Raw genomic sequence first — 18,675 nt, 5'->3', positions numbered from 1 at the left:
CTATGCCTGGACGCTTTAAGAACTTAAGTATACACGAGCCTGACCAAGGGGCATACACTTGCTTATAAAAAAAGCATGTACAAATTTAAAAACATTATAAATATTGAAAATTATCAATTGATTTCCTACGTTGTCTGACATTTTATCAAAATGCCCTTCAGTTTTTGAATTAGATGCCTTGCTATCTCAGTTTCAATCTTCAATAGATCGAGCCTAAAATAGCTTGAAGGTGAAGTGACCAATCGAAACAAAGAATTCACTGTACAAATATTTTTTCACAATTTTCCAGATGAGATGGAGTTTTTATAAGATACTTAAATAATTGGCCATTTGAAGTAATAAAAATGACGCGTTCTTTAAAAAAAATAAGAAAATTGTTTTATTACTGGTGAACGACTAACCAAATCAAATAATAGCTTGTAAAAACTCCATCTCGTCCCGAATTTTGATTCAACAGTAATAGAGCAGAAATTCTTGAGATAAAAACATCTTCAAACAGTCTTAAAGGATTGCCAGGAAAGGATAGCGAGAAATTTCTGCTCGAGAAATTTATTTCCTTATTTTCTAATATGTGGTTTGTTTTCTCCTTGATTTTTCTTCCTCTGTTATTCGTCCAATCAAAGTGCAATGAGGTGGGTAGATTTAGGGGTATTTATTTCTTTTTTTTAAAACTCTATATCGAAAAGTTCAGGAGTGGAGTTTATCGGGGGGGGGGGGGTTGTACTTTTACGGTGTGACGGGATTGGTCCTTTTTAGTACGGGATTACGGGATTTGACGAAAAAAGTGACGGGAAAACGGTATTTTAAAATCAGACGGTGACGGTATTTAGCCTTATTTTTTGCCATTATACCGGTATTTTAACCTCTAAAAACCGGTGTGACGGTGTTATCATTTTTTTTTCAATTTTCGGGATTCCGAGATTTAGCAAAAATTTTGACGGGAAAACGGTTTTTCGAACCCCAAATCGTTTCGTACCACTTTTTGGAAAAACTCCTGGATAAAATTACTAATCTAAAGAGCATTCTGGAATATCCCCTTTAAAGAATCAAGAAGGAATGCCGGGTGGATGGGGATAGGTGCTTTTTGGATATTAATGTGATTGAGACAATTCTTACAGCCCGTCTCCACAGCTTAAATTCCGGAGAATGCTGAGCTGTGGGCCTCACGATACCCGATAGGAGATCAAGTCAAAGTAAAGAGTGTCTGAAAAAGGCTTGACAAACGAACCCACCACCTCTGCTAATGGATGTACATTTCATGTTTTAGATTTTGGGCATTCCAGAAAACAATCATGGACAAGAGGCAGTTACTTTTGTTGGCGAACAAGGTAAGAGAAATCTCAGGGATTTATTTTTGTGAAATAAAAAGCAAACTATCAGCCCTTAGCCACTCAGTCAGCATTTTAGGAAACTGGTAATGAATTCTCGGCGCACGGCATTTTTTGACTACTACTAAATGAAACTAACTCACCCCAAAACTCTAGAGACATTTTCCCGAGTCTCAGCGATGGAGTGCAAACCACTTTTAGCATTCGAATAACTTTAACCAACAGTTATCCTATATAAAACACTAGATAGAGCTTATCCTACCCTACTTTTTTTATTTATTTATTTATTCTTTATTTAAAGTTGGGTACTAAAAATCTAGATTTTACAAATGAATATAAAGTCTAATTAAATCCAACTTAGTAAAAAAAAAAGAAAAAAAAAAAGAAGAAAAATAACAAAATATTAATTAATAAAGTTTAAAAACACATTTAAAAGTAGAGTCAACCATATTTCTAAATGCAACCTTTACAGGTGCATATAGGAGAAACAGATTTCAGAGCAGCCTTAAAAGATTTTAGTGAATCTAGGTTCTTAATATTGGATGGTAATTTGTTCCAGGTAGAGACTGCTCTGAAATCGAAAGTATTTACAGCAAAAACACTATCATATTTTTCATATAATGGTAAAGCTAACGTATGACCAGAACGGAGGGTATAAGCAGATTGTCCTGTATTGAAAATATCATGCATAATGCTAGGTCCGATGTGCTGGATTGACTTGAAAACTTCAACGGACAGAAGTTTTAGATTGCGTGCATGAATAGTCTCTACATTACAATCTGCTAGTAAGTCCTCATAACTAACACCACTACTGTTTTTAATAGCACGGAGTGCTCTGTAGTGGCATTTGTCTATAAGGTTGCTTCCCCCTTTACCACAAAACATCCAAACCAGGGGGCAATAATAAAAAGGTGACAAGATATAAGAGTTTACAAGAATCTTAGTTTGATCATCAGACAGAAAGCTTCTCATCCTACGAAGAGCCCTTAATTTTTGGTTGGATTGTTTACAGAGCTCACTCACGTGGGGAAGAAGAGAGATCTTATCATCGATTTTGAGCCCTAGAAGTTTCACAACCTCAACATTATTTAAGACAATATCCTTGATTTTCAAAGAGAGATTTTGGTTAAATGTTCCCGGGTATATCAGCTGGAATTTTGAAGGGTTAGCAACCATAGAGTTATACTCAAACCACTCTAATAAAATTTTCAATTGGTTTAATAAATTTCTATTTACATCGGCAATACTCGAGCCAGTAGAGGATAAAGTATTGTCATCGGCAAAGTTTGAGATTTCTTGAATAATGTAAAATAAATCATTAATGAATATGTTGAATAATAAAGGACCTAAAATAGATCCCTGGGGAACACCTAAGAAAATATCAAGCCAAGAACTAAGATGTGAACCTATACGAACACGGTGCTTTCTATTGCTAAGGTAACTGTGCATGAGTTTAAGGCTGTCATTTCCGAGGCCATACGCTGAAAGTTTGGCTAACAGGAGGTCATGAGGTAAGCAGTCAAAGGCTTTCGATAAGTCAATTAGAACAGCACCCACTTTTTTATTATCAGCAAGAGCATTTTGCCAATTTCTTATTAAGTTTAATACGGCATGCTGAGTGCTATGCCCCTTCCGAAATCCACAAAGGAGTCTTGAAAACGAAGATTCCAAATGCTCATTAAGCTGATCTGCTAAGATACGTTCAAAAATCTTGGAGACGACAGGAAGTAAACTTATGGGTCTGTAATTTGACTTATCAGTTGAGGAGCCTTTTTTAAAACTTGGAATGATGTCAGCGAGTTTAAGCCTATCAGGAAATGTTCCTGATGAAAGACAGTCATTGAAGCAAAAAGTTAGAAATGGGACACACGACCTGGCAGCAATTTTAAGCACTCGAGTCGGTATATTTCCACTTACAGATTTCTTTGGCTTAAGGCTCAAAATAGCTTTGAGCATGTCTTGCTCTCCAATTTGGGAAAACTCAAACTTAGCCTCAGAAGTTTTGTGTTTAAGAATTTCCTTAATACTTGGATGATTTTCAAATTTTGAAGTTAAGGAATTATCAGACTTCAAAGGCATGTTATTGCAATCCCAGCTTGGAATGTCAAGATTCTCAGTTATCCTATTGAAATATGAATTGAAAATATCTGCAATATCATTATCAGATGTAAACAAAATATCATTTTCAAGCAATTGAATTCTTCCATCATTAGCACAACTTTTGTTTGAGAATTTAGGTTTTATCGCATCCCAAAAATGTTTTGGTTTATTAGTTGTACTCATGAAGTAAGCTTTCCTTGCTTTTCTGTTCAATTTGACAACCAAATTTCTTTGACGCTTATAACAATCCTTGTCCTCAGGTTTCTTTGTCTTTTGAGCCAAGGCTTTGAGGTGTGATCTAAGCATGATTGCTTTTCTGAGGTTCTTGGTAACATAAGGTTTGTTATTTGCTCTCAGATATTTGGTTTTCAAAGGTGCATGTCTATCTAAAATATTTGTAAAAATATTTTCAAAATCATCATAATTGCTTAGTGCATTGTTGAATATACAAGTGTTAAGCTCATAGAGAAATTCATCTTCGTTAAAGTTTTTATAATCTCGATATTTTATGATTTTGGGTGGTAATTTTTCATACTTTGTCTTAAGCATAAAATAAATCAGATTGTGGAAATCGCTTAGCCCTGTCACTACTGTTCCTGATTTTTTTATGGTGCTTGGTGTATTTGTTAAAATTAGGTCAATGCAGGTGCCTTGGGCTGATTTAAAGCATGTTTTAGATTTCATGATATTGGTAAATTCACAAAATTCAAGAAAATTTCTCAACTTAGGATCAGTAGGTTCAAGATTAAAATCACCACAGACATAAATATTATCATACGCTGGTTCATAATGATAAATAGCTTCAGATAAAGTATTAAAAAACAAATCAACATGTATTCTATCAGGTCTATAGATATTAAATACTAGCAGTTTTTTAGATTTAAGTCTTAGTTCCAAAGGCAAGATGTGTAAAGCAGGGTCTATATCAAATTTTGACAACTGACGTACTGGAATGTCACTTTTTACGTAAGTTAATAGGCCTCCACTGTTTGATTTACAATCAATTCGAAAAGGAGGAAAACGATAACCCTCAAATTTAAAATCTGCACTAGGAAAAGACTCATCGAGTTTAGTTTCTGCTATAGTAAGAACATCAAAAGCGTTACCAACAAAAACTTTAAGATCAGAGAATTTATTTCTTATCGAGTTTATATTTAAATAAGCAAGAAGAATATTGGTAGGATTTCTAAGTTTGAGATTAACCACAGTGTTCATACCATTTAGATTATTCAAGACATCAACATTAGACCCATTATCAAATTCATCATCTTTTTCATCAACAACAAGAGACTGGTCAATACAATTAGCTTTAGCATCAAATCAACATGTATTGGAAATGAAATTTTTCAAATTTTGTGCAAAACATGAGATACCTGATCCGTTAAGGTGTAACTTTCTACTGGAAAGCATCTTATTGGTGATATTCTCGTGCGAGATCAAGTGGAGATTGTATTTTTCACAAAATTTTCCAATAACCAAGTTAACACGTTTGACCTTATCTGCCATCTTTTTCTTATCTTTACTATCCTCTCTGATCAACACTTCTGATATTATTAGTTGTGTTGAGGGGCTATGATCGTGTATTAGCTTACGAATTCCGTCCAAATTTTCTCCTGTGTTGCATCCATCACTTGTGATGTCGTTTGTGCCGACGTGTAGAATAATGTGGTTTGGTTTCCTTTTAAGTATTGGTCGAATGTGGTATAACATATCATCACTATTTGCCCCAGGAAAGTTTTTCACAGAAACTTTAGCATTTTTATTAGAGAGCCCATTTCCTACAATGTTATTCAAAATACTGTCTCCACAAACAATTATTTCATCTCTTTTCATTTGAGCGTCCTTGTTTTTGTCAACAGCTATCCGAACTTTTTTGTCAGGCTTAGACACTTTCTTGTTCACATCATGGAAATTTTTTTCTTTTGATTGTTTTTTTGAGTTATAGTCAATTCTCATTTTCTCTCTAAAATTTGACAGTTGGTTTTGTAAAGTGTATTCATTCGATTTGGGAATACTTTCAACAACACTTGAATCAAAAGGAATGTCATTTAGCATATCATTGTCAATAATATCAACAGTTTCTACAACTTTATGACTTTCAACAGATTTTTCTTTAGGAGAGTTTGAGAAACATTTTAATAGCTCTGAGTTTTGTGAGAGTGCAACTTTAAGGCTTTCTTGCGTCCTGTTAAGCTCCTGTTGTAGCAAATTTATCACAACTTCTTTCATCTCTAAAGTTGAATTTTGCCTCTCAACCCTTTCATTTAGAGAAGCCAGTGTCTCTGTTACATGTAATTTAAATTCAAGAAAATCAGAAAACATTTCCTCATTGTCATAATGTAACACAGGGTTGGGTATTCCAGGTTGAAGTAAAGAGAAAGTGATACGGTTTAATCTTTTTACCTCTTTGATGCAACCAATGTTTATTAGCTTTGCGATTGATGTTTTAAACCTTTTCTCATCAAGTGAATATCTTCTCATACATTCCTTCAGCAAAATTTCTGAATCACATCCCTGCTTCTTGTTTTTCCTTTCCTTTATAACCAACAAAACATTATCACAATCTTTATCTTCATTAATCTGATCCTCCTCCTGAATTGTAACATTTATTAATCTGTCAGTGACATTATTCAAATTTGCTTCAAAGCTCGTTTCAGCAGCCATTTTGCCACTCCTTCCCCTACGCGTGTTTACTTTAAGCAAAATAATTGGCCATCTTGAATGAAGTAAGTAGCTCTATCTAGTGTTTTATATAAGATATCTTTGCTTTGACCTTGCTTTATCACTTCAATGCAAGGGTATCTCACATTTTTCACGAAAGCCCATCATACACTTGTGTTTTCAATACCGTCGTCGAGAAGAATTTTCCTTGTATTTTCGTTGCCAATCTCCCCAAAAGCTGACCACGCTGCTAAGGGATGATGGGTGTATTTTATACTTAACTGGCTTGTGACACCAGAGCAAAAGCTTTCTTTTATTTCAGAGAAACTCTTAAAAAGAGGTACAAAACTCGGTGTCATCACTGTCCTGTCACCAGAATGGATTTTCAGATTTTCAATCAGATTGCATTCGTTGGATAATGTTGGAACATTCGTTTATTGCACAGTTTTCCACCTCACCCAGAAGAAGAATAATGCCAATTATGGGGATAGAACCCCAAGTATGTCCATCGCAGGTAAGCAATTTTTGATAATTATTCTTTGAACATAGGTGTAAGATAAATAATTCAGCTCAAACTGAAAATAACAAGTGATACTTTTATGGACCTACCTGGTTATGCATTTAACACATATATAATTGATATCTACATGAGCGTGACCATTAAACAATCATTCAGAACACAAATAGTGACGATCTATTAAAACTAATCGTTTGTTTCTTATAAAAAAAACGTTTAGAAACCAAAATTCCATGCTCTTGAAATGTTCTTTCATATTCATTATTCAAGACTTTGTGAGCAAAAAAACATCTCTCATAAAAAAATTGAGTAATTTGGCTAAGAACATTGATGTATGCTTATTAATAGTGATTCTTATAGATAAACATGCGTTTTTTGAGCCAAAAAATCTTTTTTGAAAAATTAGCTTGAGCCATCTTTTACCTATGATGGTACCCTACTTTCATGCAAAAAATCAGAAAAAGTTAATGATCTAATTTTTCACAAAGTCCAAAAAACCCGTTTTTTAGCCGTTTGTTGGCCCAAATTTGCCCCCCAATTTTTTTTTTGAAAGTCGGGCTCCGTCACATTCGAGGGTTTATAGTTATGCATCTTTGTGCAAAAAATCATAAAGAATCAAAGAGCCAATCTCGAGAAAAGCTAATACCTAAGTAATTGATAATTTGCTTATAAATAAATATTGAATTTGGCCAGTTTTTCTATAAAAACACGCCAAGAAACCAAAATTTCATGTCTAAACACACACATTCTTCAAAAGTAAGCCCTCCTGAGCAAAAAAAACATTTATCTCATAAAAAAATTGAGTAATTTAACTAAGAACATTGATGTATGCTTCTGAATAGTGATTCTTATAGATAAACATGTGTTTTTTGAGCCAACAAAATTTTTTTGAAAAAATCTGCTTGAGCCATCTTTTACCTATGATGGTAAAAATAGGATGCAAAAAATCAGAAAAAGCTAATGATCCAATTTTTCAGAAAGTCCAAAAAACCCGTTTTTTAGCCGTTCGTTGGCCCCAATTTGCCCAAAAAATTTTTTTTCTCGAAAATCGGGCTCCGTCACATTCGAGGGCTTATAGTTACACATCTGTGTGCAAAAAATCAGAAAAAACTAATGAGCCAATCACGAGGAAAGCTAATAACGAACGAACGAACGAACGAACGAACGAACGAACGAACGAACGAACGAACGAACGAACGAACGAACGAACGAACGAACGAACGAACGAACGAACGAACGAACGAACGAACGAACGAACGAACGAACGAACGAACGAACGAACGAACGAACGAACGAACGAACGAACGAACGAACGAACGAACGAACGAACGAACGAACGAACGAACGAACGAACGACGAACGAACGAACGAACGAACGAACGAACGAACGAACGAACGAACGAACGAACGAACGAACGAACGAACGAACGAACGAACGAACGAACGCACGCACGAACGAACGGACAAAGGTCAATTTATAGGACCTCCACCCCACCGGGGTAGGTCCAACAACGGACCCACGGTATGACCCAAACATACCCTGAAGATTTTCGGGATATGTTCAGGCCATATTCGGGCCACAAAATTTTGGATTTTTGGGTCATGTTCGGGACTTTTTTAGGTTCAAAACCGGCCATATCGGTCGTAAATAATATCGCTCCTTTTATGTAAGATCTGCATGCTTGTATATTAGTTGACCTGGTTATCACGATTGAACCATGTCTCTTAATCGGGAAGCACTGTTACGATAAGTTTACGCCCGTACTCGAATGCGACCAGAAGGCTCCCTTTTCTTTAGCTGTCCACCCGAAGAAAGGAGAGGGCGCCTCCCTTCCCTGGAATTATCCACTTAGTTTTTGAGCAATAAGTAGAGAAGCTTTCTAACAGTTAGTAACACATCTTTTCTAGGTAATCCGAAGCTGGAAAGCTTAAGGATCAATTCAGCCGTGAATGGTGATACTTCATATCGATGGAACTATCCTTTCACCCTAGCAGTCAACGAAACTATGGATGTTGAGATTCATCAACGATACATAAGCAACGGTAAATATCGATATTTCATTCGCATCAATGAAGAAGATATTCATTCTGTCGTCAATACCGAAGCAAAACAATTCTATAATGTTAAAGTGATTGCTGGTCAAGAATTCACTGGTGCTGAAGTTTGCCCTGCATCAATTAAAAATGTCAAACACACGAACTTTTTGTAAAATAAAAACGTGGATATTACAAATTGCACGTATTTTTTAGTATTTTATTCAGGATGAATCTCTCAAGGTTTAGCTTTTTAAGCGATGGTTTATATGCAGCAAAAGATAATAAAATATGGGGATATAGGGGCATCAATACACATTTTCGACCGTGGCCGCGCGGTCAGGCGCGTGCCACTTAATTATTTTATTATCCTCGTCTAAACTCGATCCAATCCTTTTTTGACACATTTTTCTATTGTCTATAGGTACGTATAAAGGACTAGGATGGTTTTAGTGGGATAAAGCGGACAAAAAATGCCCACGGGGCAATTGGCGACTACGGTCGAAAAGGTGTATTCCATTTGGACAATGTATGTTTATCGAAAAGGTGGATGATCTGGAAGTTTTGGAGAAGGACACTTACAAAGAAGACTGGACATGAAAACGAGAATGAAAATACAAACTGTTGAATAATAATAATAATAATAATCATAACATTAAAAATATCAGTTTCTATATTTTTAATATTCTTTGCTTCTTCCAACAGTCAAAATCCAACATTAAAAAGATTTTATCCCGCATCAGTAAGATTCTCGCGATTTCATTGGTCAAAAGACATCACGTGGAGGTGGGATATAAACCGTATCCTGTTTCCCTCGCGCTCGATTGAGAAAAAAAAGAAGACATTGCATATTGTCGAATGCGCTTTTGAATGTTTTGATCAAGATTCGAATGTTTTCGAAAGGGGATTTTTTAGAAATATGTGTTCTTATCTCGACGCACGACGGGTCCAAAATGTTATGACCTTGCAATTTTTTATACAAATGATGTGTTCTATCTATATATATTTTATCGCACTATTTGTCTTCCTAAACTTATTACTTCTTTATGGTTTGATGTGTTCTAAAATCTAGGAAAAACAGTTCGCCAAGACAAACTTGTAAGATATTTGTTTTTCTCCACGAAAAAGATGTGTTCTATAAATTTCCAGGGTTACTAGGCAACAAGATTACATCAATTTTTTCTTGATTATACCCCTGTCTCCTTAAAAGATGTGTTCTGAAGCTTTCTAGGGTTACCTAGACAACAAGAACCCGATAGATGACCTTGATTATACCCCTGTCTCGTCAGAACACACCATCATTTCTAGACATTTCTAGCAGATTAATTTTCGAAGACCTGATCCGAACAGATCAAAATTTCTAGCTGAAATATGCTCTCAGAACACATCGGAAAAAAAGGTCGCCTCGCCGGCTGAAGAGCAGATTCCACTCCTCCGTGAAATCCCTCCCTTTAAAATGTTATGGTGAATTTGTGTATTTTCACTTTTAAGGGTTTGAAATGATTGGAAATATCCTGCAGTTTTAACATCGAGAACCGTAAAACTGCTTTATAGACAAATCAGAAGATAACCGTCTCCATCACAGACAAACACAAATACAAAGTATCGCTTAGGGAGCCGTCATAAAGTATCTACTAGAAGAGGGGGTGGAGGATATTTTTCGAACCCCCCTCATAAGGCCCAATATTTTTTCGCACCCCCCCCCTACTAGAAAAATTTTTACGCGAAAAAGAATTCATACAGATGCGGTACAAAGAGTATTATTTGTTTGTATGACAGTTTTTTATGTCAAAATAAGGTAAGGGAGATAGTTTAGCCCTGTTAAGTTAAAGTATGACAGGGTTAAGACAAGAATATCATGAAGTTGTTTTCTCTGAGCTTCTGTAAGATTTGGAAAAAAATACGGCTCATTTTCCCCAGTAGCGACCTGGCTTAATTTTCTGGGGGTGCAAACTATGAAATTGGCGCCCCTGGTATTTTTTTTGTCCTTATTTGCGCCCTCCATTATTAAGTGAAAATATGAAACTGTAAGAGCAGTATGGTTGAAAGTAACGCCCGGAATCTTTGAGTCAAGAAACTTGGAATTTGCTTTTTGTAATTTGAAATGTTAAGGTGGTTTGAACAAAGGAGGCGCAACCATGGTTCGCCGGCGGAAAGTTTTTCAATTTTCAACTTTTAATCTGTCTAAAATGCCCCATATTATAGCACCAAAAATAAAGCCACTCAAATGAAATACACGAGCTGTTGATACTTGAAATTGAAGTTTTGTACCTGATAATCTAATCAGATTATTAGGTAATTTTTCTCAGAAAAATTACCTGATCATCTTATTTAAGCTTTTGCGCCACTACTTTAAAGGGGCACGAAAATTTTTGGTGAGAAAGGTCAAACAACCTAAAAGAGTTACTAAAAAGGAGGAATTTAGTCAGCATAAGCAGGCATAAGACCACAAAAGCCACAGCGAGCATCAACAAGTTTCGATCTTTTTGGTATTCTCTCTACTACTGGTCCACCCCCCCCTTAGTAGATACTTTATGACCGCTCCCTTATATCAAGTTATACCCGCTTGAAAACAATAATAAATTATTAATGAATTTTGTTTCTTTCCCCAAAGAATTTTTCAAGTAACTAACAGTGATGTTTCACACTAGAATATCGCGAAATAGAATTTCGATCGAGAGAAAATCAATTCTGAATTCAGAATGATCAATAATTCGAATTGAAAAATATGATAAAAAATGATTTAAAAAAGGATAGAATGTTTGGCTCGTGAACAATTTTTTGTGAAGAAATTATTTACAGTGTCTCCCTTAAAAAACGGAACAAAATTTTTGGAAAAAATGCTTTTATTGGAAATTTTGGTGTTCTCGACATCTCTTATCCAATCAGCGTGCAGCAATGAAGTGATTAAAGTTTTTCTAAAAATTTCGTCCGTGAAAATTTAAACCAAACTTATTAGACTGGTAGTTAATTTCTGCGACAATTCATTTCACGTTTTCGTGAATTTTTGCCATTTTCGCGAAAATAAATCCATTCTAAATCTTAAATCCACGCCTAATCAAATCTCTTGAAAATTAATCCAATTATAGTATCCTGTAGATGCATTTTTGAAAAAAGTTTTTTTGAGCCTCTGTTCAACCACCAAAGAATATACTTGTCTAGAACGAACTAAGCATCATTTCACGTTTTAGATTTTGGGCATTCCAGAAAACAATCATGGACAAGAAGCAGTTACTTTTGTTGGCGAACAAGGTAAGAAATACTCTCTTATTACAAGAATAATATTTCAGTCTTTATTGAGTTTATGCATTTGGAGTTTTGAGGACGGCGGAGTGACTTAAGTGATTTGAAAAAACCCGCAGTTTTGACCCGCAAAATCAAGGACAGTAAAATTAGCAGAAAAACACACCACAAAAACTCACTTATACTACTGGTGGGGGAGGATATCTTTTTTTTTTATTCCTGAATGCCCCAGTATTTTTTTTCAAGGAAAGTCTAAAATAGTATTGGCGTTCTTACAATTAATAAACCGTAAAATTGGTCTCCAAACAAATCTGTTGTAACGAAAACAATTAAAAGGTGGTAGTCTACTGAGAAATGGAAAAAGTCATTTTTTTACTTTTTTTGTAATAACTTTTGAAATATTTAAGATATCTCAATGAAACTTTCCACAATGGTAGTAAAACTATTAACAATGCAAAATATGAAAAAAAAATTCTAAAAATAGCACAGACGGGGGGTGATACCGACCAGGGGGTTACGTACTATAGTTTTCTCCATACAGGTTTTTAAAGACTTCTAAAACGTTTTAGCAAAAGATTTTTGGTATGGTGGTTGGTAATCATCAAAGGCAGAGGATGAGTGAAAAAAAAATTTATAATTATTTTCCAGGGGGTCTGGAACCTAAAAAACGTGATTTTTGAGATTTAGAACCAATGACATATTTTTTTGAATTTTTTCTTCACTCATCCTCTGCCAAATGGTACAAGAAACAATCCCTGAAAATTTCATGGAGCTAGCACTTTTCAATCCTGAGAAAAACCTGCATAGGCGTTAGCAAACCCCCGGAAACGCGTTTTGAGAAAATCAAAGAAAAAGACAAAAGTCTGCAAAATAGGGTATTATTTTAAGCTGGAAAGCTCTTTTCAAAAAATTTCCTCACTGAATACTCATCCAACCAGTCAGGTTTCAAAAGTTAAAGTAAAACATTTCACAAAAATTTATAAAATATCCAAAAATCAACAAAAACATGTTGCGCTAAAGTCATGTATACATAGCAAAGTTTGCGGTAATCTTGCGATAACATCAAATTTGGGTGAAAACAGCCACATAAGTGTGTCAAAATGTTCATTGAAAGTCCAGCATGAATCTCTGCAGCCATGAAAACTTTTTGTGTGCATATTTTTATTCACACACACTAGATGACAATGAGCAATGAGCTGGCTTGACCGAAGGAAGGCTGTTATGAGTGGCGGGTGTCAGATGAGAATGTGCGTCTCCGAAGTTAGGTCCAGTTCATTATAATGCACATTTCCATCTCTGTTACATCATGTTGTGCTTGGAAATATCTCAGTTACATTTAAATCCACTACAAAACATTATGTGAGCCACCAAAAGCACACCGCCTCCCCGCCTATGCTCAAAACAAAATGGCGGCAACTTAAATGTTTTTCGTAGAAATCCAGCAACATAACCAATGTACAGCAACTTTATAGCTTCTGTAGGGTCTATTCTTCATTTAAACAAATCATTTCCATGAAAGAAATTAAGTTTTGATCTAAAACTTGCCAAGAAATCTGCAAAATCATGCTTACAGCTTGCTTTTCAGCTTGTTTTGATATGTTTTGATGGATTCCTGTTTTGATGTGTTACACTACTGAACCTACCATCTTTAATTTTAAGGATGACGTAATGCCACGGAAAATAATATTTTGACGCTCGAAAAGGGCATAAAAAGAGCTTTCTTTTGGTGTATCACATTGCTATGTTCCGACCGAGATTGAAGAAATAAGTCCTTAGCAACGGGATTTTTTCCGTTGCAAGGGCGATTTTTCAAGCACCCAGCAGGACAAAAATGCTCACTGCGACCTGAAAAATAAAGATATCTCTCTGAAATTTCCAGGAGATGTTTAGAAAGACCTAAGGATTTCAAAACACCCAAAAACCAAAATTCGACAATTTTTTCGATGATTTTCCATTTCTCAGTAGACTACCACCTTAACATGATTCAGAGCTATTTAGTCAGATTTTGTAAATCGCTGAATTTCTCAGAACGCGTCCAGCCTAAAAACTCTGATAAACTGGGTTCTAATAAAAAGTCAACTAACTTTGACATGTACACTTTTATTGTTAGTCTTTTTATGTATTCATTTTCTTTTAGAAATAGCCTTACCAAGGCACTTCCGACTCGGAGTTATTCCAGTTTTATCTCCAGAATGGATTTTCAGATTCTCAATCCGCTTTCATTCGTTGGATTATGTCGGGGATGGATCATTCTCTTATTGCACAGTCCTTCATCTCACTAAAGGAGGAAACAATGATGTTTATGGGATAGAACCCCAAGTATTACGATCGGAGGTAGTATCTTTTCTATCAAGAAATCTTCTGATATTACTACCTTAAGGGCTCTGACCATAAGGAATTTTTAATATTTACCACTTACAAATATAAATTTCTACTTGATGTAGCACACAAAACTATGGGAAGTTATACATATTCTGTTAGGCCAATTATCCATGAGTTTGAAAATTAAAGAATTGCAATGAAAAAATTTGATGAAGAAGAAAATGCAACTTTTGCGAAGAGAATATTTCAAGTTTGAAGAGCTTACTTTCGGCAAAGAAAAAAATTTTGAATTTTTTTTGCGGTAAATGATGTATCTTTTATCGAACTAAAATCAATTTTTCGAAAAATTTTTTCTAAAAGCCTATTTGCTTCAAAACCTTAAAATAGTGCTTTTTGACCAATTTTCCATCCCAATTTTTTATAGAAAAACAGCCATAACTTTTGATGCATTAATTTAGAACATTTTTCCGAAAAATCTAAAACAGTTCAAATCTTTGCAGACAGTTGGAAAAAAATTCGAAACTAAAGGTTAATTCCCATTAAAACTTAGCACTTTTTATAAAAGAAGGTGATGCAACATATATTATTAATGTCTTTTTAAAGTTCATAACGTCATTTTTGCAATTAAATTCTTAATTACTCTTAAGGGATTTTGCCCGGGGGATTTGATTAAAAGACAATTTATAAAGGCAATTCTTTGTTAAAAGTGTTAAAGAACATAAAACCATAGTATAAGAAAGCCGCGACTGGAATGGTAACATCCCAATTTCTGTTTTTCTATCTCTGTTGTATTTGATGACTATTTTGTTGATCAAGAAATCAGTAATGTAGCATCTTTAAAGGGACATTAAAGTAGTAAAATGTAAACATTGCGCGGACCACGTGCCATTAAAGAGAACAATTAAAATCACGTGTCCAAAACAAACTTGTAAAACGATTGAACAATCAAAATTAGCCATATTTGGTTTGATTTTTTATTTTGACATGTGACATTTGTTTTGATTTCGTATCCACTACACATTCTGATAAATAACGAGATTGCTCACGAGAATTTTTAACCCGCACGAGCAAACCCGCACTTGTCAATCATTTTTTAGACCTGCCAATCATTTTTTAGCTGCTTTTCTTTTCACTTGTGGTTCTGAAAAAAAGTGATAATAATTTAAAAAGACGAAAGTAGATTTTTATGCATTTTTTTGTTTGTTTAAAGTTTTGGAATACTAAGAGAAGGGAAAGTCATGACTCTTGAATCTTGACTCTCCACCCACTAATAACCAACCTAATCTTTGAAATACTGTACTTGAGTCAAACTGCACTGAGGTGACACCAGCACTTAGAAAAAATTTTGTTTCTTAAAAATATAACGGGAATTTTCATAAATATCAATAAGACCTCATAAAACCAGAAAGAGTTTGATCAATGCTGACAAAATAACACTCCAACGCACCGTATAGGATTCGAACTCTCGAAAATGACTTTCCAGACCTACCAGCCCACCACCTTATCCACTCGGCCACCCAAGACATTTATAAAGTGAACAATGATAAAAGATATGATATCATTATTTGCCATGACCTGTATAATCTTATTTACCCTGTCAAGGTATTAACTTATGATTAACAAATGATTTTAGATCATTTTTTCCAACATGCGGAAGCCGATCGCCGATTCTCAGGGGATTTGCAGGACTCTTTAGTTGGGACTGCTGCAAACGGGCTGTAAACCCTGCTAGTGCCTGTAAAATTAGAATCTCCATCTGGGGAGTTAGGACACTCTCCAATCTCCTTAAAGTCTCAAAAGACTGAGGAGAGGAGCTTTTTCTTGCATACAGTACCCATATACAGCAGACAGAATTCACAGAGCGTACACGCGCGGGCGATTAAACACGATCTCGCGGAATGCGGGTCAAAAAATTCCCGTGCGCAATCTCGTTATTTATCAAAAAGTTCCGCTACATATAGTTTGTTTACAAATTTCGCAAGTACTGTTATAGCCTGGATATCCAAGCTCAAAATTTTAGAAAAAAAAACAAAATTTACCTCAACATACAAAGTTCTAAAATTATAGAGCTTGGTCTCCCTAGAAAATGAAAGTACAAACCCATGTTTCCAAAACTTTCCTAGCCAACCCAGGGCAGAAAAACAGAAATTAATAAAAAGCAACCTTGCAAGATCTAAAACCATTTGAAACATCCAAAGATTACACCAAAGTCCATAAACAAGTTTGCATGCATTATCATGACCAACCTTGTTTTCTTGGAAAATGAACTTGCCTCTGTTTTTTCTTCTTTTTCATGTACAGAAAGCTCTATCTTCACTAGCAAGTGGATGACTATCCTATTTTTGCTTCAGAATTGCTCCGCGCCGTGTAGATTGGTCCTTACGGCTTAGCGCAGCAAGCGGACTGCATTCTCATATGGAGAATGCAAATCGCTCTAGGGAGACCAGACTGTAAACCAGAACATAAAATATCAAAAAACTAGACTGTGAAAAGTTTTAAAGCCTGGATATCCAGGCTAATACTGTTATGTCCCTTTAACGGTAAATTTTATTGGTTTGTCGTTACTACTTACTTCTCAGTGCATTTTAGACATTAATGATATGCCCTGATAGGGTTGATAATACACTTGAATTGTAAAATCATTGTGCAAGAAAGATCAAAATAAGAAATTTAAACAATCACAAGATGGCTGGGCTGAAAGAACTCAAAAATAATAAAGTGCCTCAAATGCCTTCACAATATTTCAGTGAAATCTTTTTAGAAATCAATGAAATAGTACATCAAGATAATTCTGTGAAAATTTCAAGCCAGCACCTTCAAAATTTTATCATTCAAACTGACAGGAAAGTTGTCATCTTGAATATAGTCCTTATAGTTTTAATTTTGGCGAAAAAACTAACGTTTCCACAAAAAACCCCTAAAATAAGTCCAAATCAGTTCAAGTGTTCTATTGGGTACAGATTCAAATATATCTTGCAATAAATAAAATTCCTGTGAAGATAAGTATCTTCAAAATTTCAAAAATATGGAAAAAACAGCAAAATTTCAACCAAAAATGACATCACCTGAAGATGCGAGTGACAACAATCGCTTTACCGAACATAAATGTATAAAAAAATGATGACAAAATGAGAATTCAATGTCATAAATGCCAACGAACGCTACATTATGCATGCACTGGACCACCACCTTACCATTTAAATATGTTTTTAAATAAAGGTTACCGAAAATACGTGTGTATAAACTTGTTGCTCTCCAGCAAAACCTCGGTAGAAAAGTTCTAATCAAGCGGAAAGAATTAAAAGCTGCACGCACAGCTACTATAAAGAAAATTGAAGCGTGCGAAAGCATCATAAAAGTCAAAAAATGAGAACGAAAACAGACTAAACACAATGGTCAATGATCTACAGGCAAAATGTCAGGAATACATTAAGGATAAAAATCAAATTACCAATTTAATACAGAGCCAGTTTTCCACGCTAGAAAAAAAACTAACAGCCAAGATAGAAGAGACGTTGATAACAAGACTCCAAAAATTCAAACCACAACAGTACCACGAAAGAAAAGTTTTGCTGAAGCGACTAATAACAATGATCGATTAAGCGTAAATAGCATGAACAGCTACTACGAAAGGGAAATTTGAAGAAACAAATTGAAGACCAAAGAAAGCTATCGACAGACGAAATATCATTATCCATGGGGTAAATGGTGGCAGAAATTACGTAATTTGACAAAAGATTAAAAAACCTCTCCGTCTATATTATAGTTAATTTTCATTTTTTTTTAAAGGGAAACCAACATTGAACGAGATGAGAATTAATGCGCCCGTCAACGGAGATAAATCATATCGACAGATTATTCCTTTCACCCTAGCAGTCAACGAAACTATGGATGTTGAGATTCATCAACGATACATAAGCAACGGTGAATATCGATATTTCATTCGCATCAATGAAGAAGAGATTCATTCTGTCGTCAATACCGAAGCAAAACAATTTTATAATGTTAAAGTGATTGCTGGTCACGAATTCACTGGTGCTGAGGTTTGCCCCGCTTCAATCAATAATGTTAAACATTACAATTTTTTGTAAAAAGAAGATTCTTTGTTGTAAAATGTTCTTTAGAAGTGATGACTCAAGTCATTAAGAAAATCATTAAAAAGAACAAAAGAAAACAAATTGAACGTTTGATATGGGAGTGTTTTATGTGAACGTTTGGACTATTGACATAATTAATGTTATGTTTTTGCCTCCAAATATATAATATAATATATATTTAATAAAACATATATTTAACAATAGGTAAAAGTTGGTTACTGTATTGAGATTAATTAACCCTCGGTGAAGTATATTCAACTCGCTTTCGCCTCGTAAAAATATAAATATAAATGTCGATAACTAACTTTTACCTATTGAATATTTGCATAATATGCTAAGAAGGAATAACACCATCAGGAGATTTGGCTCCGGG

The 18,675-nt window shown here is 34.8% G+C and overlaps 2 protein-coding genes across 2 annotated transcripts in view; one reads left to right on the top strand and one right to left on the bottom strand.

Moving 5' to 3' along the window:
* The window catches only part of LOC136800320 (uncharacterized), a 76,711-nt gene that overhangs the window by 34,048 nt on the left and 23,988 nt on the right, over positions 1–18,675 (bottom strand). The gene's annotated exons all lie outside the window — the stretch shown is intronic.
* LOC136800327 (uncharacterized) lies at positions 466–9,272 on the top strand. Its single transcript, XM_067056961.1, has 4 exons — positions 466–632; positions 1,268–1,328; positions 6,412–6,603; positions 8,515–9,272. Exons 1-4 carry the CDS (start codon positions 570–572, stop codon positions 8,814–8,816), a joined length of 618 nt encoding a protein of 205 aa, XP_066913062.1. The 5' UTR covers positions 466–569; the 3' UTR covers positions 8,817–9,272.

Source organism: Clytia hemisphaerica, unplaced genomic scaffold, assembly GCF_902728285.1.
Source record: "Clytia hemisphaerica strain Z4C2 unplaced genomic scaffold, Clytia hemisphaerica genome assembly, whole genome shotgun sequence".
In the NCBI taxonomy this organism is placed as follows: domain Eukaryota; kingdom Metazoa; phylum Cnidaria; class Hydrozoa; order Leptothecata; family Clytiidae; genus Clytia; species Clytia hemisphaerica.
The sequence above is the reverse complement of the archived record's forward strand: the minus strand, read 5'-3'. Positions and strand labels throughout refer to the sequence as shown.